At 40.2% G+C, this 22891-nt stretch overlaps 1 protein-coding gene across 2 annotated transcripts in view; it reads right to left on the bottom strand.

Moving 5' to 3' along the window:
* KIAA0930 (KIAA0930 ortholog) overlaps positions 1 to 22891 on the bottom strand; it is a 78912-nt gene that overhangs the window by 32432 nt on the left and 23589 nt on the right. For both annotated transcript variants that reach the window (XM_054828240.1, XM_054828331.1), the window contains exon 2: positions 9761 to 9909. In XM_054828240.1, the coding sequence (XP_054684215.1) occupies positions 9761 to 9909 (149 nt within the window). The remainder of the gene's footprint in view (positions 1 to 9760; positions 9910 to 22891) is intronic.

Genomic DNA, 22891 nt, shown 5'->3' on the forward strand with positions numbered 1-22891 from the left:
TCAAATGTGTTGGCCAACTTTGACAGATGCCCTCACGTTACCACTACTGCTGAAGAAGGGCCAGGGAAGCTCAGTCTTTTTCTGACTTATTTGCCATGAACCACCCGCAGTGCCAGCTACCCTTTGCATTGGTAGCAACCAAAAAAAAAAAAAAAAGACAGAAAAAGACCACAGAGGGTAAAAGACAGGGGACATTGCTGGAGGGACACTGGGGACAGAGCAGGGAGATGAGGGGCTGTGCTTTGGAGGGGCCCAGGGAATACTGCAGGAATGGAGTCACAGCAAACAAGAAGAGAAGCAAGATTAGTAGAGGTGGATTTTTATAAGAGATCACTTTACATATCCATTGGCCTGGCTATATTATTCCACAACTCACTGAACACTTTATTTTACCCTTTACATTTAATGGGTATGAAATTCTTACCCATTGAAGTGACAAAATTCTGACAAAATTCTCAGCAACTTCAGAGGAGTTGGGATTTCACCTCAAGATTTTCCAAATATTTGGAACTTCTACACACATACCTCAAGGTAAATTTGACATTGGTGTATCCACAATAGTCTAGATTGAAATGTTTAAAAATCAGGCAAACCGCTGTAACTATGATCAGATTCCAAAGAAGAATAATTGCATGTAACATTCATTAATACGAAGATTCACCACACAGGACCTTTTCTTTTGGACAAAGGTAATTTGCAGGAGTGATAGACCTACCTGCAGTCCTATCGTTAAAAGCCACAGATCTTGTAAGATTTATTAGTCTTCGTGTAAGAAATATATAAAAAACCAGTAATGATTATAAATAAGGTAACGAGCACTGGGGAAGCTAAAAAGAATACACCTGATTTATAAAACATTTCTATCTGGTACAAAAATACAAAAGGAAGTAAACAATTATACATATATATAACAATTTAATTTTATTTTTGTCACTTAAAGGGTCTGCTTGTAATTATGAAACTGGACAGATATGTTGGGGAAGACAGACATTAGAAGGAGAATCATTAGCATGATTTGCATGATACATACTATTATTTTTTTATTCCTGTGGATTGGTATTAGTTAAGAAGGTTAAAACAGGCAGTGATTTCACCATATTTGAGAAAGTTCAGCATGGTTCCAAATCACTTAAGTTTAGCCTTTATCAGGCAAAGAGCTAGAGGTACGCTTTCCTTTCATAGTTAATTTGGGGTTTTAAAGAGAGTAAGATGAGTAGGCTGACAGCTCTGTCTTCTAACAATCAAACAGGACTTAAATCCTTAAGGGAATAAGATGATCATGAACTAGATGGCTTGGGAACTTTTTCTTGTGCTAACCAAGAGCTTTTCAGGAGAAAGCCTCATACACCTGCGAAGGAGAGCAAAGCAGGGCTCTGCTGTGCCTTGCCACATGGGTGTTTTGATTGCAGCACTGAAATGCTTTGCCAGACGCTAAAGGGAAGGGAGGACAGAAGAACCATCATGGATCATTTATCTTAGTTCCCAAAGAGGATTCTCCTGCCACATTTTTTCTGTGCCCTCTTCTGTCCCTTTTATATATTCTGAAGAATGAGATTTCCAGTCTTTCTGCTCAAGGTTGTTCCTTGAGCAAAGCTCTGAGCAAGATCTGCTAAAATCCTAATCTTGCACCACTTCGTTACACAGCCCTCTTGCACCTTCCTCGGGCTAACATGCAGTAACGCTGAAAGGCTCAGGCTGGGGAGAGCAGAGGAGACTCTACCCGCAGACTGGTTGACTCATCCCGTTCACTGAACAAGTGCAGTTGCAGTCTAAACTTGAAAACAGCCAAGTCAACTCACACATAACCTTTATTCTCTCCCTGTTCTTTCTTTCTTGATACTCAGTTTTGCAAAGCTATTCTCACTACTGACATGGGTTTCAGTGCTGCTGTAATTCCTTACAACCTAATCTTTCTCCTGTCATTCATTGATCTGGTTGCAGTAGACAGCTTAATGGCATAAGACTGCCCTAAAGTCAACATTTTAGTTTACCTTAGAATGAGAAGTGCCCTGATTTGTGAAGTCCAGTCCCTGAAATTCAAGGTTAATTACATTGCTCATAATTCCAGCACCTTTCAGAAAGGATGAAGCATCACTGCAAACATCACCCCGCTTTGATCTGCTGGCATCCTCTCCTCCTTCCACCCAACTGCGCTTTTGGGGGAAGAACGGACTTTGGTCTATGACTAGGTCTGAACTCAATGGTAAACTTTGAAGTCAGACCCCATTTATCTCTAATGCGACAAGAGTAAAAGGCATGCAGGGCAATCTATAGCATCAGTTGGCAGCTAGAAACAACAGTTTCCTCCCTCTTCAAAGACAGAAAACACCCTCCTGTAACCTTTGCTCTTCACCAATCTGTAGCAAAAAATACTGTTTGCTCTCCTCATTTGAGGGCACACACCAAACACTAGTTTTTCAGACCCTGCACTGCCTTGAGAGTATGTTTTCTCACTGAATTCTCATTTTCTTTCTTCATTATTACATATGTTTATAGCTCAGTATTAAAGAAATCACCTGAAAATTAATTACAGCTCTTGCAAAAGTAATTCTTAATCACAAGGAATTCCTACCAAACGTATTCTGTTTTCTTCTTCTCCATGAGCGCAAGACATTGCTACTGGATCGGCAAGTCACAGTCATAGAAAACAAAGATTTAACAAGCCTACACACCTACCTGTTTCCAGCATCTGCATATTGTACATGAAGAAGCAGAATCTAAAGCGATAAGAAGAACAAGTAAATTATAAGACTGAGAAGAGCTAAGGGGACCCACAGAGTTAAAAGTTGACTTAAACCAACCATAATTGACATTACTTGCGTGAAAAGAAACCAAAAAGTCTAGTTCTGTCTTTGCAATTCTAGCAATAGCAGAAGAGGTATAAAAGATTAAACAAATAAGAAAATTGTAAGTTGTTCAAATTACTGGAACAGTCTGAATGCTTGATGATGCTCAAACAAATGAGGGGAAAGCAACAATATGCAGATCGTAAGACGCATGGAGTGTGGAAACTGTTTTCCCCCAGCATAGCTCTGGCACCAAGAAAGCCGCTGTAACTGTAGTTAAGCAAGAAAAGGCTGGGAGTTTAAAATATGCTGATCGGTATCAGCAAATCAAGAAATCACTGTATTTGAGATACTGACAGAGTAATCCTAGCTGCTACCTGACACTGGTACTCTGTGAATCGCATCAACTTTCACTCCCAAATTCAAACACTCCATAAATCTGCTAAATCAGCTTTCAAAAATTGAAAGGATAGATACATGTGTGATTATTTAAGCATTATCAAATGTGGCCCCAGACCACAGAGTAACCAATATTTTCAGATGCAACAGGTTGCTCACTGTTACCTTATTCCTGTAATTATTTCCCAGCCTTCCTGAATTTCTTCCCAGAAAAGCACGAGCACCTGAAGCAACACGTAGCATGCCTCCTGAAGAATACAGTCAGCAAAACAAGGGAAGGCACACTACATCAGTAATGAAGGCAGCAAAGACATGGGAGAAATAAGATTATAGAATGTTAATAAGTCATTGTATTTCAAACCATCTCTGTTGGATGTGGAAATGAATAAACTGGGTTACTGACCAGAAAATGGTGGGGGGGAAAACCCTTGGTGGATAGACTAGACATTTAAGTTCTAATGACTAGCGTATTTAGCGACTTGATTACGATACTCCAGCGCTTCGATTCAATTGCATATTAATTTCAACACTGAAAACAGACATTTCCATACCTCTAATGAGCAAGCTGACACTGTGTAACCCATAGATCAAACACACTAAGCGCTCTGCTGAACCGGTAGCCTGATGAAGTTTTCAGGGAGCTCCAAGTAGATACTTTCACCTTTTCCAGAGCGTGAAACCCAGCCTGGCAGTGCTCTACTGTTCCTCAACCTCCCAGTGACTCAGATATGCTGCATTTGCAATACTGAATTATTCATTACAGTTCTATCAGATGGGGGAACTGGGTCTGGGCTTCTTTTCTTCCCAGTGAAGTTTCTCTCTGCTGCAGAGAATAGAGCACCTTCTCAGCCACATGACTCAGGGCTGTCATGTTTCTGTGCAATTCCTATTAAATTCACTTCTGATCCTGGCTTTCTTGTCACCCTATTTGACTGCTTAAGGAGAGTTCTTCAGAGACTGGAAGCAATAAAAAGCAGTTCATTAAAAATGCCCCTGCAGCCCACACCCCCTTCCTGAGTCGGCAGTTTACCAACTGTGACACTATGAGGATATTTCAGCTGCATGCTCACTTTGCCTCAGACACGAATTTACTCTGGAAATAGAACAGAATACGAAAGCATCTCCACCCCGAACGCTCATTAGGCTGCCAGGTATGTCACAAGCATATTGCAGGTCACGGCCAGATCCAGTTCTGTGTGGGAAAGAGGTGCTCTTGTCACACTCGGGGCAGCTTTCTTCTCGTCGTTTTTGCCAAGCGGCATGTCACAGCACACACAGACAATGGAGATGGTCTTGCAAAAAAATGCACCATGAGCAGAGGTTATCAAGCAGCAGCTCCTTTTCATTCATGTATTTAGACAACCAAACATCAGCAAAATAGCATGAGAAAGCACAGAAATTTCTGAGAAGGATAATTGTAAACGAAAAGCCGAATCTTTGCATTCAAGATGTTGAGCTCCTTACAGAAAAGCCTAATATCAATCTGATAATGCCAGTGTTCCTTTTCCATGTTTCAAAATGAGAGCAATGTGTTGATGCTGTCCTCTTCTGCAGAAGCCACTGTTCCTACTCACTGCAACACCTCCACGTACTTAGCACAATGGAAGAGTTGAGGCACAACAGCAGTCCCTCTGTACTGACTTGCACATGTTGCAATCATTGTTTGTTCCCACATACTATCCATGTACAAGGAGAGAATTTATTTGGTAAAAAAAAAAAGATGCATTTTTTGGCGATTTGTTTATCTGTTGCATTCAAGATGGTGATGTGGAACCGCCACGAGGCATACTGTTTTCTTACAATGTTCAAAAAGAAGAAAAAGCACTGCTCTGAAAGGTACAATTGAGACAGCAACGTAAGATTTTTCAAACTTGCATTTCTGCTAGATGCTGAGTTCAGGTTGTCAAATCTTCCAGCCAGACAGATGGTGACAGTGAATTAGAGATTCAGCTACGGAAATCTTGTGATTTTCAGTGGGAGTCATGTGCCTAAAGTCATTTAGCTTTGGAAACTAACTGGTCTCCCACCACAGTCAATATTTGTTGTGTCACAGGTCCAGATGCACATAAATGTGTAAACCATGGCTCCTGTTCAGTTCCGCTTCTGAAGCTGCAGCCACAACGCCGGTAGCTTAAGCTTTTCGAAGACTTCACAGCCTGAATGAGAACCCCATGCATTTGGCAGCAACTCTACTCCTCCACATTTATAGGATGCTGAAGAAAACAGGACCTAGTCCAAAATCCAGGCAAGCTCAGAACATATACCAACAGTATCTTAAATTTATCTTTTTTATTGCTTTGCCCTGCAAATACAGCACCCTTTTCAGGTGACAAAGCACAATGGTAAGGCTGAAGGGATTAATACAACCTAGCTCTTCTGGTCTATCACTGAGGTTTTACCTTAGTTTCCCTACTCTGCAGTTGTCTCTGTTAACACCATACTAGCATCTTCTGTAGTCCCATGAGAAAGTAAAGCTTCTCTCTACAGAAAGATTAGAAGCTTGCAGCTGTAACAAAGCATAATCCTTTATAAATGCCTTGTGCACTGGAAAGAGCCAGAGATATTAAATCTTGATCTAACACCGCTTTAAAATCAGAATCCCAAGTCCAACCACTTGAACCTTTAAAGCTGTAGGTCTTGGCAACGTACAAGACCCTTTGTAAGTGAGGATCAGGGCTTACGTTTCGCAGCGGGTCACATCAGCTGGTGTGTGAGGCAGCAGCGAAGGCATTTTTTGAGTCTTAACAGCACATAAAGAGCAACTACTCAAAGGGATTCCGCCTTAAAAAAGCCTACTAAACCCCTTAACCTTGAGAAGACCTATGCTCCACAGTGCCCTGCCTGCGCAGATCCTGACAGACAGGATCTGTGGTTTTGCCTAAAGACATTGAGAGAAGCAACATCTTCAAAACTTGGCAAGAAAAACTGCAAGAGCGTTATTGTGACATGCCAAGGAAACACAGAGTTGAACGCACTTCTCTCAGATCCAAGAGTCTGTGTAATGGATATAGCCCAGCATTTGATATGTCAGCTCTGCCCTGACATGGACCATACTAAGATCTTAATTGCTGTTTCACCCGTACATGCGCAGTTTAGAAATCGGTGGGGTGGAAAAGAGAAGCAAATGGAAAGTCACTTAGACCACAGGGTCTATGAAGTAGATCATTTAAAAGGTCTTTTAAAATAAAATTTATGATGGCAGAGAAATTTACCATCATCACCTACTGATATATCAAATTGTGAGATTTATTACTGCAATCTGTCGTGACTAAGCTGCATCCAAAGCCTTTCTCATTCAGCCTTAAAACTGAACAGAACCTCTAATCTCGATCCTATAATTTTTTCTGCTTATCCTCTATTACACTTCAACTTAAAATCAAATGTTATTGCTGACAATCTTCAGCTCCAGTAAGCACAGAAAAAAACCCCACAAGCAGGAACGACTTTTAATCACACAGAACAGCCATCAAAGCCTGAAAACCATTTGATAAATCGACACTTGTTTCTCGCTGTCATGAATCATCACGCCATGGCATGCAAATGATGCAAACATGCTGCATGAGCTCGTCATCTCAGAAAACAAACATCACCATTGTCAGCATTCAGAAAAACACCCCCTCCTTGCTCAATCCATTTTTGTTGTCATTTACATTGGTCCTGCAGAAGATTACTGTGCTCAAAGCTGTGCCAATCTTATTTTCATGAATATAAACTAATGCTCTGAGATGCCATAACACAACAATTCAGCTTATGCATCTCTGCCAGCTTTCTTCAGTCAAAACCTACAATTGCCAGGCAAACGCAGAGCACATATATAGTGTCTATGCATGAACTACAATGAACTTGCTTCACTGTATACCCCAGATACAAAGAGAGCCACTTCTACAGTTCCCTAATAGTCAACTTCTGTGTAGCCCATGGAGAAATGATCACCAGACCATTCGTCACAGCCTGGGCACAAAGCAGGAGCCAACAGTGCAGCTCCAGTCCTAATCCTTCATGGTCCCAACCAACTCTGAACCTCTCTCCCCTTCATCTGACTTTTCAGTCTACCTCTGGGGACGTAAATGAGAGAGCACAGTTTGGTGGGTGGCAGGGATGCATGAAGTTATATTTGGCTTCTAGAAATATCAGTCTCTAGCTTCTTCCCCTTTTAATGATATGACTTTGGTATTTTGACACCATCTTTCAAGAAAGAATGGCCAAAACTACAAAGTAAAATAAAAACCTTTCTAGGCATAATTCAAAGAGTAGGGGTAGTTGTTTGGCATCTCGCTGCATAGGACAGGCTCAAAAATTAGATACAAGAGGAGTTAGCAGTCAGCTAACATCAAACAGGAGAAGAGCTGCACAGATACCAAAGAATCATCAAACTATGAAGTTTCACAAGCAACTGAAGTATTTCAAAGTCACAGGAAGGGTCCATTTCTCAGAGGAAGAGCAAAATGGTCAAGGGTGAGTTATAAAATACCGTGTGTGCTAAAAGGCACACTGCCCATCGTAGTTGTTACGGCAAGCAATTCACTAATGCTGATTTTGTAATAACTACCACTTATGAAAACTCCTCACAAATAAAAATTATTTATGATGCTTTTAGGAGGCTTAAATAAAGCTGAGAGCAAACGCAAGGGTTTCTTTCCCTGTCTCCTCTCTATGAGAGGTTCAAACACTTTAAACTGATAAGTTAATCAGAGATAGATCGGGGTCTGTGAATGAATTTAAGCAACCAGGCTTCCTCTGAGGTTCACCTTCCTTGTTGGGAAGGACAAGAGGTTAAACAACCCATGCTTTTATTAGCCTGAACAAAGCCACGATATTGTTTGATGTGACACAGGCATGCTTTTCTAGTCATTTAAACAATGATTAGAATGAAAGTTTCCTCCAAAAGTCTTAAAGCTCCCCAAGTACGCGGGCCAAAGACTACTAAACCACTAATCTGACAGAGAAAGATCAATATTTTGCCATCTTCTCCTTAGTGGTTGTCATGATGGAACTTACAGGGGTGGGAGGGAAGAGATAATTCTGCCCATTTCCTGTATCTCCAACAAAAATGTGGGAAAACTTCTGGGATCCTTTTCTCAAGGGAGTTGACAACTATGGTTCTTTATGTCACCACATTTAAACCCAGAGAACTCTGGTATGCGTGGTTAAAAACACTCTTGCATACACCATGTGCACATATCTGTGATCAAACAGCAGTGTAAATTATTTACATATGTCAGGAAGTTAATCCCCATCTCTTCTTCCTCCTTTTATCTTCCTGCTTTTGATCCTCTGCAGCCATGTCTGTAATTCCCAATAAAACCACCATTTCTCTTGGTTTTGTTTCCCCTGCCTAAGGGGAAAACTGCCATGAAATCCTGAGAAGTTTCTCAAATCTCTAATAAGAAAATACCTGTGCAGCAGCACTAGGCTAACTGATTATGTGTTTTCAAGAAACAGTACTTCTATAGGAGGGCATATCATCTTTACCATGAGAATACAGGCATTTCTTCACTGTTTGTCACTACTGTACCCCAGCTCCAGGAGGCTGCATGTACTCTGCTACTGAGTACCCAAACAGCTGTTCATTCCTGATACTCTGGTATCTCAGGAAGGGTTCTTCTAGAAATACCGGCGTGACCACCTTCCTCCTCTTTTATTCCTCCCTTTCTACAGATTTAAACTTTCAATTTATAAAGTATCATCACTGAAAAGCAAAACAAAAAACAGCATGGATATCCCCCCTTTCTCCCTAAACATAGGCTGACCAACATAAAAGCTTCCCAAAAAAGCATGCAAACTCTCTGATCGCCTCAAGTCTGTGTCCTAGTTTCCGCTGGGATAGAGTTAATTTTCTTCCTAGCAGCTGGTACAGTGCTGTGTTTTGGATTTTGGATGAGAATAATGTTGATAACACACTGATGTTTTAGTTGTTGTTACGCAATGTTTGCACCAAGTCAAGGACTTTTTCAGCTTTTCATACTGCCCCGCCAGTGAGGTGGCTGGGGTGCACAAGAAGCTGGGAGGGGACACAGCCAGGACAGCTGACCCTAACTGACCAAAGGGATATTCCATACCATATGACATCATGCCCAGCATGTAACTTGACGGAAGCTGGCTGGGGGGTGACCGTGGCTCAGGAACTAGCTGGGCATCAGTCAGCGGATAGTGAACAATTGTGCTGTGCATCACTTGTTTTGTATATTCTATTATTATTATTATCATCATCTTCCTTTTCCATCCTATTAAAATGTCTTCATCTCAACCCACAAGTTTTACCTTTTTTCTCTGATTCTCTCCCCCATCCCACTAGGAGGTGGGGCGAATGAGCAAACCGCTGTGTGGTTCTTTTAGCTGCCCGCTGGGTTAAACCACAACAGTCTGTGATAGTGAAGGTCACTTATATTGCTGCCGATGTTCACAGCGTTAACCGTGGTATTTCTCTACGGGCCAGTTCTGCACAACTTCTTTTGGTGGGCAGAGCTGGAGATTCCTCATCCTCAGCCTGTAGTTCTTCAGATGCGTCAAGTACTCCAGAACACCAAATCCCATGTTACCTTAAATTTTCCAGGTTAAAATACATCATTACTCACCTTTTTCCCCTCTGTACTATCACCACTGACATAGGACAGTTTTCGACGGACGTAGAAGAGCATATCGTCTTGCCGGGGGGCCCATTTCTCCATAAAGTACGTTGAAAACATCCAAGTCCAAAATACAATACGGTCATCTTTGAAACACCCTAAGAGGCATAAAAAAAAAGGAGAAATAAGAGTTGTGGCATTAGCATGTCACGTTTCATTGTGCTTAAGACAGCACCTGAAATCTTTCCTACACATGGTGTAGTCAAGCCCAACTGTAGCAGAAATACTCTTTTACAGCTCAGAGTAAGTTTTTCTAAAGAGTACAGCATAGCCGTCATTCAGCATGAACTCACAACTTGTCTTTGGCCATCGTCAACCAAAACCACCTTCTAGCAACTAATCTGCCCCTGTACACAACACACACAGATCAAGGCCCACGAGCATACCCTGGCCATGCCTATGCTACAGAGAAGGACGGGACTAGTGCAGCAAGCTAGAATACATCAGAGAAGCGCTCAAGGAGTAATTCCAAAGGCATGTGATGCCAATATATGCTTCGGTTAATGACATCAAGCCATCAGCTGCCAACAGGTTTATATATGCTCTCAGAGAGTATAGCCAATCCTTCAGAAACTAGCAGCTGATACCTTACTTAAATTGATACACAGGAAGAAGAATGTACCCGCGCAGGGGTGACTGTCATTCACCTTCTCTCTGACAAGGAACAAACCCCAACTCTTCCTCAAGGAAACGAGGAGTTTTGAAGTCCTGAATCTCAATTAAACAAGAAAAAATAGGGGCAGAAGGGGAAAAATGGGAAGAGGAAGACACAACAAAGTCTTGTTCAAGGAGACAAAGAAATTACGTCAGCATCAGGAACAGCATGGCAGTTGGCCTCTCACCAGGAAAAGGAGGCACAGCAGAGGTGACATCACAGTTTGTGAAACTCTTCAAAGCACTTAACTACAAAAAAATAGCAAATGGTGCTGCATCTCTTCTGTGCTGTAATGCTTCCACACTGCTAAAAGACCAAAATTTATACAGACAAGGAAAGAAATCACTACTGTGCCTGGTGACAAGAGAGCTGAATTTCTCCACTGCTGCTCAGTCCTACTGGAAGCTCCCTGATGGAGTAATTGCGTCCCCTCCCCAAAGCCCTACTGAGATATAACCGCAGCTGTTAGCCAGAGTCTAGCTGTTTTAAAACCTGTGAAGGAAGGAAGACAAAAAAAAATTATATTGCTGAGAAACAGCAAAAACCTGAAATGGATGATGGATGGTAGTGTTACGTACAAGCCAGCCAGACAGGCGGGGGGGTGTGCATGTACACTCGTGCAGCTAACAACTTGGCCTCCAGAACATCTATCCTTTACAGTGACTATTTCCCTAGAAGCTACACATTGGCTACCAGATTGGTACACACATCGCTGCTCCCCAGCCCACGGCTACCATTCAGGTTGGTATGTTTCCCTCCCAGTGGTACACTGCATGTACGAAATAGTTCTGCAGAGAGAAGCATCTTGCATGAGACACAAGTGATATTTATTTACAGTGATACCTGGATTAAGCTTTAGAAGATTTTCTAGTCAATTGCCAAGAAAGCTGACACATACCATAACAATGAACACAATTTTTCTTAGACGCTGGTGGCTAACTTCAGGGCTTCATAAAGCCATCAATCATTTAACCCACAAGTGTAACTCAGCACATTTTCCTACTTCATCGTGTGTGCAATATTTGCAAGACAAATCTTTCCTTCAATCTTTAATTACTGTGGTGGGCAGGAGATTAGACTTTCAAATTTTTTAGCAGACAAATGGGTGATTGAAATCAAAACCTTAGGTCTCTCCAACTAAATCCAAAAGTAATACTGAAAACAAAATTAAATTCCACTGACAGACCATGCACAGAATACATTAATTGACATCAAGTAGGATGGTATTTGAAAGTATGCATTTAGTTGATTATATTTAAAAAAAAAATTAATGAAAAGGCCAAGAGAGAACAGAAAAAGCCCAAGGTAGGTAGTTCCCAGTGCAGGTTAATTCTAGGGCACACTGCAATTGCTTTATTTGCATGGCCACAGCGAAGTCCTTCCAATTACTTAAGGTGGCATAGAACATGATGTGCAATCACGAATAAAATCTGCAATGCACTTAAGTACTATCTGGTTTTTCCATCAGAGAAAGGGAATCAAGAGAGATCAGATATGGGATGCTGGGCATCTGCACCATCTGAACCCCTCCCTTGGGTACAGGTGAACAGGACTGTATGGCAAACAGCTATTCTGAGAGCCTGCCACACAGGAGTGGATTTAAACACGTTCAGACTCCCAAAATCAGGCTGAGAAAGAACAAGATCATCATCAGTCAGTATATTCACAGATAAACACCAAGAGGAGAAAAAGAACTATTCAAGTTTAAGGATATACTGCTGACACAAGACAAATGGCTCTAAACTACCCACCAACACATACGTAGGCTGGACATTCGAAGCTGATGCCTAAGTATTCAAGCCATAAAGTTCAGGAGCAGCTCCCTTGGCTGGGGAGAGAGAGCAAAAATCCCTACAGCTGTAAAGATAGAACTCAGCTTGGGTAAGAAGGTTCATGTGGCACCAGCGACAGCCAAGGACACCATGACCCAATCCCACCTCTATATTTAGCAAAGAGTAGAAAACAGGGCATACATTCATCGTGATTCATTAATGGTCTCAAAGAAACTTATTAAATCTCATGGTTTCTGAGTACCTGAATTCCCAGCCTTAATTAAATGAGGAGGGAGGAGGAAAGGGGATTGCCATGAGTTCACCTGGAGTTCTAGGAAAATCAAAGGAAAAAGAAAAAAAGAATCTACATTCTATAAGAATCATCTCTGAAAAAGTTCTAGAGTTCAGAAGGACATCACTTTGGTTTTACTTCATAAATGAGTAAACAAAATAACCCTAGCTAAGCCACTCCTAAATCCATATAAGAATGTGTTTTTTTTTTTTTGGGGGGGGGGGGGGGGGGGAAATATATTTTCCCCTTATAAAGCAAAAATCATCAGGTTCTCTAAACCCAGCATTATAAACGAGGGTTAAACCACTTTTAGATTCTGGCAATACCTGCAAAAACCTGAGAAGCTGTCATATGAGCTGCTTACCCATCAGATACATTTTACGCAATAAAGCACAGGAGTTAATACGCTCTTCAGAACTATTGATGGGTGGTTATGACACAGCATTAATACATGCAGAAGAACAGCAGAACAGGGTAAGGTACCAAGAGTTTGTGGGTGCTTTTACCCTTGCCGGGGTACACAGGACAAACTGACTCAATGTATTCAACATTAGTCTAAACAGAAAACCAGAGGACAGAAGTGCTGCGGCAGTGAAACTACTTCAGCACTGCAGCATAATGCAGGGGGGAAAAAACCCCTTGAAAATCCTTACAGCAATGCTGGATGGCCGTCAGTTCCAAACCCCACCTGCAACAGAAGAGATGTAAAATCGTCCTCCAAGCTTCAGGGATACTTGCAGACATTGCTGTAATTAAAACCAGTCTGAGGATGTTCTAACTGTTCTCACTGCAGTGGTTAAAGGACTTCTCTTGAAGCCAAAAAGACCCAAATCACTGCAACACAACTGCTTTTATTAAATTTTAGTAGAAGCAGGAAGGATGGGGAACAGCACACAAGAAGAATTAGCCTTTAAAATCTACTATTAAATAGCATTAACTTGGAAAGGAGACAAGAAAATTTGTAATTGTACTGCAGACTTCTTAAAACTTGAGAGGGGGAAAAAAATCTATTCCAACTTCAAGCCAGAAAGGGTCAGATCCAGTACGTCCACTCAAGCTTGCCTTCAACTATTAGAACCTCAAAAGCACAGCGTACCCTTGCAGTTATTTTGGTGGTTTAAAGCATCTCACCAGAAGCCCGCCAGCTTTGCCAAGAAGAAACTTTGAAACTGCTTTTAAAATTATTTTGGGTAATGGATTTGAAACTGTCAGGCTAACAGCCCAGCAGACAAAGTTATTCTTTTCAATAGGCAGAAGAAAGCACAAAGCCTTAACTTCTCAGCCTTTGCCACAGCACCTTGTTGTGGGGCCTCAGCTGCACTCGGAGAGCAGTTCTGTCCCCATCACATGCCACCCACCAAAGAAAGGGACAGACCCAGCTCGCAGTTGGATTGCTGATGACCGTCACCCTCTGCTATTATACTCAAGACTGCTTCTATCCACCTGGCAAGGACCAAGATAAAAAACAGAAGCCAATTTTTTATAGCCCGGACAATCACAAGTTGGCAGCTGTTTTCTATCACATTGGTCCATCGCCGTTTGCACAACACTTGGAAGACGTGCACACACACGTATATGTTATCGTTAAGTTGCAAGGCCCTTAAAACACCTGGCACTTAAAAGCCCTGAAGCTTTGACTTCAGTATTTGGGGAGACCTTTCAAAATGCTAACAGTTTTATTTTTGCCAGAGGAGAATCTGAGCCTTCTGCAACACCAGAATTAGATATTTGCAAAGGAATCAAATTCCATCTATAGTTGAGAGTGTGTAGCAAGAGAGCTTCCTGAAAACACTCCTCCCCTAGCAAATTCTGCTTCTAAATGAATAAAATGGAATAAAAGAGTTCAGACTATAAATCTTAATACACTAAAAGTTGATTATATAATTATGAGACCTTTGTCACGAATAAATCCTAATTACAACAATTTACTGTAATGATTCATTTACATGGATTTTATCCTCATTAGAGGCAAGATTTATGCCAGCTGCTATGTAATAAATGTCTTTTTACCTACTAGGTTTTTATATTGAGCATTCATTTCAGGGAACTGATTCTAGATCCACATAAGAAGTTGTGACTTTTTTTTTTTTAATTAATGCTTTCCAAAAAAAAAAATCAGTGGATAAAGAGAAGTGTCAGCACATTATTTTACTTCAAAGGAATAGAAAAAAGATTTCCCATTTGGTGGATAATAATTTTTTTGAGCATGTACCACTCAGAGCTTAGAGCAACAATAATTTCAGCTAGACAGGGTTTCCTCCTATGCTTTTATTCCTCTAGCCTGCCATGAGCTACTCTTAACTGTTAAACATCATAAAACTCATTTCATTCAATTCTGCCACAGGGCTATCACCTGTAAAATGAGCATCCTTAGATGTTTAGGGGTTAATTAAATGTTTATGAAGCTCTTTACAGGCCTGGCATGGAAAGTAAACTAGAGCTCTAAGTGATTTGCACTAGATTTAATTTTTGCTTTGAGTTTAGTCAAGTATTCTGCAAGGACAATATGAGAAGTGCTTCACATAGATTAAAGCTACCTTTGATATTATAAAGTTATAATTATGACTGCATAAAATCTGAATGGATGTTCTCTGTCCAGTGATAGTTGCCAGGCAGCTGGGTCATTAGAAATCTAAAGTTCAGTCTTCTTCCCATGCCCGCATAAAAGGCCAGCATTTAATCCCTTCAGTTTGATCTTACACAAACACAGGACTTCACCAAACTTTCAGAAGTTCATTGGCAACCAACAAATCAAGAGCAGGCAACACAGAGGGAATGCATTACCAAAGGAGAGGCCCCCAGAGCACATCCTTGCAGCACATTCCTCTCTCATAAATACTGGTGCTGGGAAAGGAGCACCACCACTGATGCCAGCTGTAATGGCACAGCACAGTAAGAATTGCACACAAGTCCTATGTTGTCAGAAAAGACAACACATACTTTCAACATAAGTTTTTCTGGCAGAACTCTAGCTTGAAAAGGAAGGCATCATGGTAACAGCAGTGACAGGGACAAGATAGATGCCACAGATTAACCATCCTACTGTGCCACAGACACAACCCTCCTCTTCTCCTCACCCTAAAATGGAGGTAACTATTCTCCTGTCCCATCACATGTTGCATGTACACAGCCATTAATGAAGTATGAAGAGGATAAGCAGAATACAATTAGAGATGAGAGAATAATTTTGTAACAAATACAGCACACGCTTCTTTACTAACAGACAGTAATTTACAAGGAGGATGGATGGAAGCTTATTTGAAGTTCAATGAAGAAGAACAGTCTAAACCAAACAGAAAAGTTGCTGCTCTTCCCTTTCTTTCTGTGGGCCTTTTAAGAATATATCCTCTATCATGCTTTCAAACTTGCACACATACATTAGATTTTTTTAAAGACATAATTGATTTAAACCTTAGCTTCATAGCGTATCTGTAAGGGAGCTGACAAAATTTGAGCTTCAAGTGTTGAGTCATCAATGTTAAAAGGCTGAGAAAAACATTAGGCCAATTACTCTTACAGCTGCTGTGCCATATTTACTCATTTGCCAATAGATGATATTGCATGTCTCATATTTATCACCATCTCTAAGCATGACTAAATAGTAGGCATCACTAAGATCCCCAGAATCAATATGCAGCTTCAATACACACCTTAAATTTAAAGCCTGTTCTCACCAGATAATTGACTCAAAGGCCCAAAATAACATGAGCCAGAAGCTGCTGCTTGGATCAAAGACAAATGTGGTCCTCCGCGTGGAAAGGGAAAGATAAACACTTTTCTATGTTCAGGAATAGACTATCAAGCCTTCCATGAAGGCCCATGAACAATTCATTGAAATAATAGGTCCAAAACACTTGAGACTGAGAGAAAACGAGCTTGTTTTCAACTGATAACTTGCATTTCCTAAAACACAGAAATGTCTGAGAGCTGACTGAACAGAAGTTGTGCTTAGGCTGAACTAAAAAAATAGCGAATAAAATGTAATTCTGTTTTAAACATGACAGCTTACCCTACCTAGTAATAGTTTCCCTCTTATACCACAGAGCTTTAACTTTGAAACTCTACATAGAAGTCAAGCCACAGTTGCAGCAATGCAACTTCATGGTCCATACTTGTAAAGCACCTGTCAATCACTTCACATACCTATCCTCTACTTGCAAAGTGATGGGATTATATCACTCATGGGGAGAAAAAAGAAAAAAAAAGAAAAAAGACAAAAAAGGAAAATGCCACTATGCCACTTTTGAATCTGAGGACTGAAATACAACCTCAAAGTGTACCTGACATTCATTAGTGAAGGCTCTCCACTGCCCCGTGTTCCTCCTGACCCCTCAGACTGTCCCTTAACATACAGTGCATTTCATTCATATTAGATACAGACTTTGCTCAGATTCTGAGGTTTTCTCTTTTATCCACAGAGGCTATACAACCAGGGTCAAGGCTGATACATCAAGGGACATCTGTGACAGAGATAGCTTTTAGGATGTATAGATTCCCTGCACCATAACCATACCCCTACCTAGCCATCTGCTCTTTCATTAGGAGGGATAGAGTTGTGCCATAAATGTTAAGACAGAAGGCTTTGATTTCAATATAGCACAATTTCCAAACATCCAAACAGCAGACACCTCACAGGCAGTTTATCTTTGTCACCACGATTTACTACCTTCTTCAACATAGCATCATGTCAACTACACCCAGTTTCCTGTCTCCCTGGAAAATATGAAAGAGCTCATTCATATTGCAGCATCCCTTTGGGTATCATAAACAAGCTCTTCCTTTGCCTAGGAGAGAAGATAATTCATGCAAATTAAACTTGCCCAGTATCTCCCAAGGTTGTTAGTTGGGAAGAATATGCACTGCTAAGAATTATCCATGAATAACTTTGATGGCACAAAATGTACCATATCAAAACATCCAATAGAATGGAGATAGACGAGAATCAGACAACAAAATTTACATCCATTTATCATTTAGTTAAAAGTTCCTTCTTTTGCAAAGGGTCTGCAGAAAATAGGACAAGGTCTATTAAACGCAGAAGACTTTTCTAATGTTGATTGAGTTTGCTTGAATTCCAACACCAAGAAAAGTCAAGGATAACAATTTACAAAGAAATAATCTGTCTCAAGAATGACACGTTTTGGCCTAAAATTTAGAGCAAAATCCTCCCCAGAAGACACACACACAAAAAAAAAAGAGTTAGTTTTGTTCCTTTTCCTAACTTTTTTTTTCCTTTTACACGAAAAGATAGTAGTTCCACCATCATCATGTTTCTGGAAAGGGCCTAGAGAAATCTGCTTTTTTAATAGCTATAAATTGAAGGCCAAATCCTGAACTCACTGAACTTAATCACTAAGCTTGTAAGGGTGCAAGCTCTGTATTACTGGTAATCCACTGCCTTGGATCTTCCCTGTGTCAGTAAGATGGGGAGGAAATTCTGCATGTTGAGGAATCAGTTCTCAGTGCTCTAATGCTACTAATTATCCCCAACTGTAAAATGGAACAACTAACATTACATACGTCAACAATCAACAACTGAAATTAGGCTTCAAAGTGGTACTTTGAGCTTCTCAAGTCAAATATTGCAATGATGAATTTAGCAGCATAGATGGGACACAAATATTGAAGTTATGTGATGAAGAGTGATTACTTTATGGATAAGGACCTACAGGTCCCATTAAATCACTTGAAGATGATAGTGGCCAACTTCTCTTATGTTACAAAAAATTCTAAAGAAATTCAAATGTTTCAAGATGAACATAACATAATAATGCACTTTCGGTGAAACCAAAGATATTACTTTTTCATACTAGTGTTAAAAAGTGTTTGCCCTTTTGCCAGCAGTATAAAAAATACTATCTGTTAACATGAACAATAACATAAACTGCAAGCTCTCTATGCGGAGTATTTGCTTACTGAAGACCAAAAATACTTGCTAATGAAGCTTTAAAAAAAAAAAAAAAACCAAAAACAAAAAACAAACCCCTGAAGCAGTCATAGGGAAATACTGTTAAGGAAACACGTGAAGGATAATATATAAGAACTGCCATTCCAGCTCACACCTGGCAAGCCATGGAGCGCCACATCTTGTTTCTAATGTGGACCAGGAGCCTCAGAAAAAACGAGAATCATTTCACAACCCAAGTCTCACTTTAACGCTCAGCAGCCGGAGCTTGTGCTGCACTTTAAAAAACAAAGATTTTTATCCTTTCTAGAACCTTGGAATTACCCTAATTTACCTCAATAACTTGGGAAAAAAAACCCAAAACAACTTATGAATATAAGAATTCCTCTTTGAGACTCAATTCATTTTGATATGAGTGGTGTAGTTTTGATTTGGGTTTTGGGGTTTTTTTGGAAGGGCGGTGTTTTGTTGTGGTTTGGGTTTAATATTTCATAACATGCAGAACTAATTTTGATGAGGGGAAGAATCAAGAAAGTGATACTGCTTATGTCAAAACTTTAACTTTGCCACTTCTGGAAAAACCAAATTGCAAAACAGCCAGCTAGAGAGTTCCTAGAAGATGATAAAATTCTTCTTGCAGCTTACAGGAAACAAGTGTATTGTCATAGGAATGGATTAGCAATAAGAGCTCCTGGTTACTAGTAGCAGGTGATGAATGTATAATTTCCAGGGCAATAACCATGGACACACACAACAAGTTTTAGCGTATTACCAAAATATTCTCCAGTTGGTTTTGCTACAGATAGCCATTTCCCTATAGACACAAGCACGTACAATTCGAGCACATACTAGGCTTCTGAAAGACAACAAAAAGGCACTTATTATGGGAAATAGTAATATTTATAAAACACATCTAACTTAGAAATACAGGTCCCATTTCCAAGCAACTGCAAGCACTTAAAGTGTAACTTTCACAGAAAGTCAAAGGACTTGGGTTTTTAAGTGCTGCTTTATTATGTGACATTATTATTGTTATTAATATCATACACATTTCCCTCTGCTCTATCCCTTGGTTTTATTTCAAAATTCCCATTGTATGTCTCCTTTTCCCTGAGAAGACGCACAACAAATAGAATAAAATCAGGATATCAAAACAGCTAACTAAGAGACAATAGATAAGCGCATAGAATCTTTTAAAACCTGAATACATTCATGCATGAAATCTGGAAATTAATACCTTCTCCCCTTCCAAAGCCCTGAATTTCTCCATTAAATATATTTTATGCTTTTTTCCCCATAAAAAGAACCAAACAGATTTTTTCCTTTTTTTAAATGCAAACAAAAGCATCTGGGATGAAAATGAAGGACTAAATCAAGAGAAGGGAAAGGTTACTGGAAATGCTAACAGATCTACTGAGCCAAGACAAAGCCTACCACAAACGATGCCAGATTTTGCAAGCTGCCATCATTACCAGAATTGGTGTAAATTCTAGCCCTCTTCTAGTAGCTACATACTTAAAATATACGTCACTTAAGAACACAATAACAGACAATTATTATCAATATAGCAAAAAATAACCTTTTGAATGTATTATATTTAATATACCTCCTCTGGCTACAAAACAGGAATTTTAAATGGACTGTGATTTGTTGCAAGAGCACACGGAGACTGGGAATGAAAACTGTAGTTTGATCTTATTATGTAGGTATTTACCGTTCAGTTAAGACATCTTGAATGTTTTATAAAATGTAATGCAAAAGACATGCATGAAATAGCTCTTTCAGTAAACAGGAGTATTTCTTGAAAAAAGCACTCACAGGCAGCAAGCAAAAGAGAGATAAACATCCTGGTAGAATAGGATTATGTCTTACAAATCCTTACATCCATACATTTCAGAAGAAAAAAAGGCTAGTTTCAAAGCAAACAGCTAACTGAAGGTAGAAGTAATAATTTTGCTCTCCAATGCTAACAAAAGACCACACCAATCTACTTTCAGATGCTAACCTTCAAATCTTACTTTCTCATTAAAACCATCCATGCAGAAGGGAAGAAGCAAGAGCACTTCAAAGCAATAGCTGGAACAACGGAGGGCTGCCATCACGGCCAGGACTGCATTGCTCACCATGCTTTGCTTTGGCTCCTGCTGCAGGCTATTTTGGCTACCCTGGGAAGCTGCCCAGTTTCCTCTCAGGATAATGGGGTAAGGGATGCTTTCTCTTGTGGTCAGCTTTGCTTCTTTAAGTTGAAAAAACACATATGGCTGTTTTTTAATTTTGTTTTTCCTTTTCAAGCCTTTATACTTCTCGAGCTGTCTCTGAATTCTCCACTAGTGTAATATTACATGCAATGAAAGCTATGCTGACTGAAAAAACAACCCCAAGATGAAACTGAAACGTGCCCCATTCCTACTTCAGTCCCATTCTGCAAGCTTTAAGATACTATTTCAAGGCCTTATCCAGCTCTTTCTACTCAACACTTGCATAGGTGTCAGTAACGCGCAACATGCCAAGGTAAGGTGCGTGTTCTGCATGCTTTGCCACCAGCTGCTGGGAAACTGCTCATACTGCTTCCCATCTGCAGCATAACAGGGATACCAGAATTACAGGCCAGCTCTTCACAGTCAGAATATCTTAAAATTCCTTACACTCAGGCTGCAAAGGATACAAAAGGATATCCTTCCTGGCTTATTTTTTTTTCTTTTTTAGCCTTCTAGCTGTGAGACTGGGCCAAGACCAAGCTTCCTTTCCAAACTTCGTATGCATAACAGCTCTCATATCTAAATCCTACTGAAATTTTATTGAACGCTGCTTGAACATTACCTGGGTTAACTTCACAAAAAGACGAGGCAGAGTATGAATAAAATAAAAACTGTGGTGACATCACCAAGCAGGGAACAGACAGGGGAGAGCCCTCAACACAAGCCTGTTTGCCAAGTAGCCAAAGTAGACTACACAGTGCACGGCAACATCTATTTTGCTAACAAGTTGCTCTAGAGCCAGTGTAACTTACCCTCAGTGAAAGAAGGAAGACAGGGTACAACAGAAACAATAAAAAGGGGAACACAATTCATCTTATATCTTCTAATCTCATTTTGTTCTTTTTCTTCCCCTAAAGCCCAGATTTATGGCACCATGAAAACTGCATTCATTTACCCTCCGTGCATGCCAACATCCAGCTTCCTCTGATATTTGTATCACCTGAGACCACGGACCAAACCACAGATGTTCCTGTATGTTTTGGGGAAAATAGGGAATCTACCATCAGGCTTTCAATGCCATTTTGACACAAATACTTCTGGCTATGTGGAATGAATGAATTTCTTGAGTCAACTGTTCTTAGCCAAACAGCACGAAGATTCAGAACATCTGAAAGATCAAAGCAAGAAAAATAACTTAAGGAAGGGGGAATTTAGTATTAAAAGCCATAAATACGTAACAGTTATTCCACAGTCTTTCAACATAGCTTAGAAATGCCAGGCATTTCCTTGAAAGACATGTGCTGAGCAAACAAGAGAAATGAAATATTTCTGGTTTTACTAACACGGCCCCCAACCTTTCTTGCTTAGAGAATACATTTAAGGAAATATAGCTGAGTGAGTGGCTGGTGTTTTGGGCACACAGGGCAATTGGAAGAAAACAGAAAAAAGGAGCATGACAGATTAGGGATAAACAGCTTCCAATTTGCTAAAGGGGGAAGGGGCCGGGGGGGGGGGGGGGCAGGAAGAATTACCACTGAGATCCAGGACTTGTGCTTCACAAACTAAACCCCCCAATTCATATCTGCTCCCCCATCCAGCTTTCTTTTGTGTAGCAAATCTGACATCTTGATACCTTTGACATATGCATTTCTTTCTGCAGGAAAAAAATGAGCTTTCTTCACAGTGTATCAGTTGTCAAGCTGTCAAGATGACTAACATTCACATCACTACCACATCACTATTGTTGTCCTGTTTAAGCACTAAAAGCATTTGTCAGTAATTTTCTGTCAAATTAAAATACGAAAGAGAAAATAGCAGAAATCATTATGAAAGAGGATTCCCAGCTGGAGAAAGAAAAAAATAAAGTCAGAAGCTAAGTACGAAATTATCTTTCCTCCAAATATTAACATGGATAATTGTAATACCTAGAATCAAGAAAAAGTTATTCCTGAACCTGATATATCAGGACAATGAATTGCCATGAGGAAGACACTTCCAGATGTTAGAATTTTCTACAGTTAGATGAATCTCTTGACTAAAATGTGTAATGAAGAAAAACAGAAGAAAAACCACAGCCTTCCTCTAGCACAGCACTTACTGAAAATAGCCTAGTGCACTATTTGGATCACAAATTTTCTCCTGGGATGAACTAAAGTTCAAATCCTGAACACTAGCACAAGTAGCCTGGGGATAGGAGGGAACACATGAAAGTATCACCTTTCCACCATGGATACGCACAAGGCAACTCCAAATACATT

Source organism: Grus americana, chromosome 1, assembly GCF_028858705.1.
Source record: "Grus americana isolate bGruAme1 chromosome 1, bGruAme1.mat, whole genome shotgun sequence".
Lineage (NCBI taxonomy): Eukaryota > Metazoa > Chordata > Aves > Gruiformes > Gruidae > Grus > Grus americana.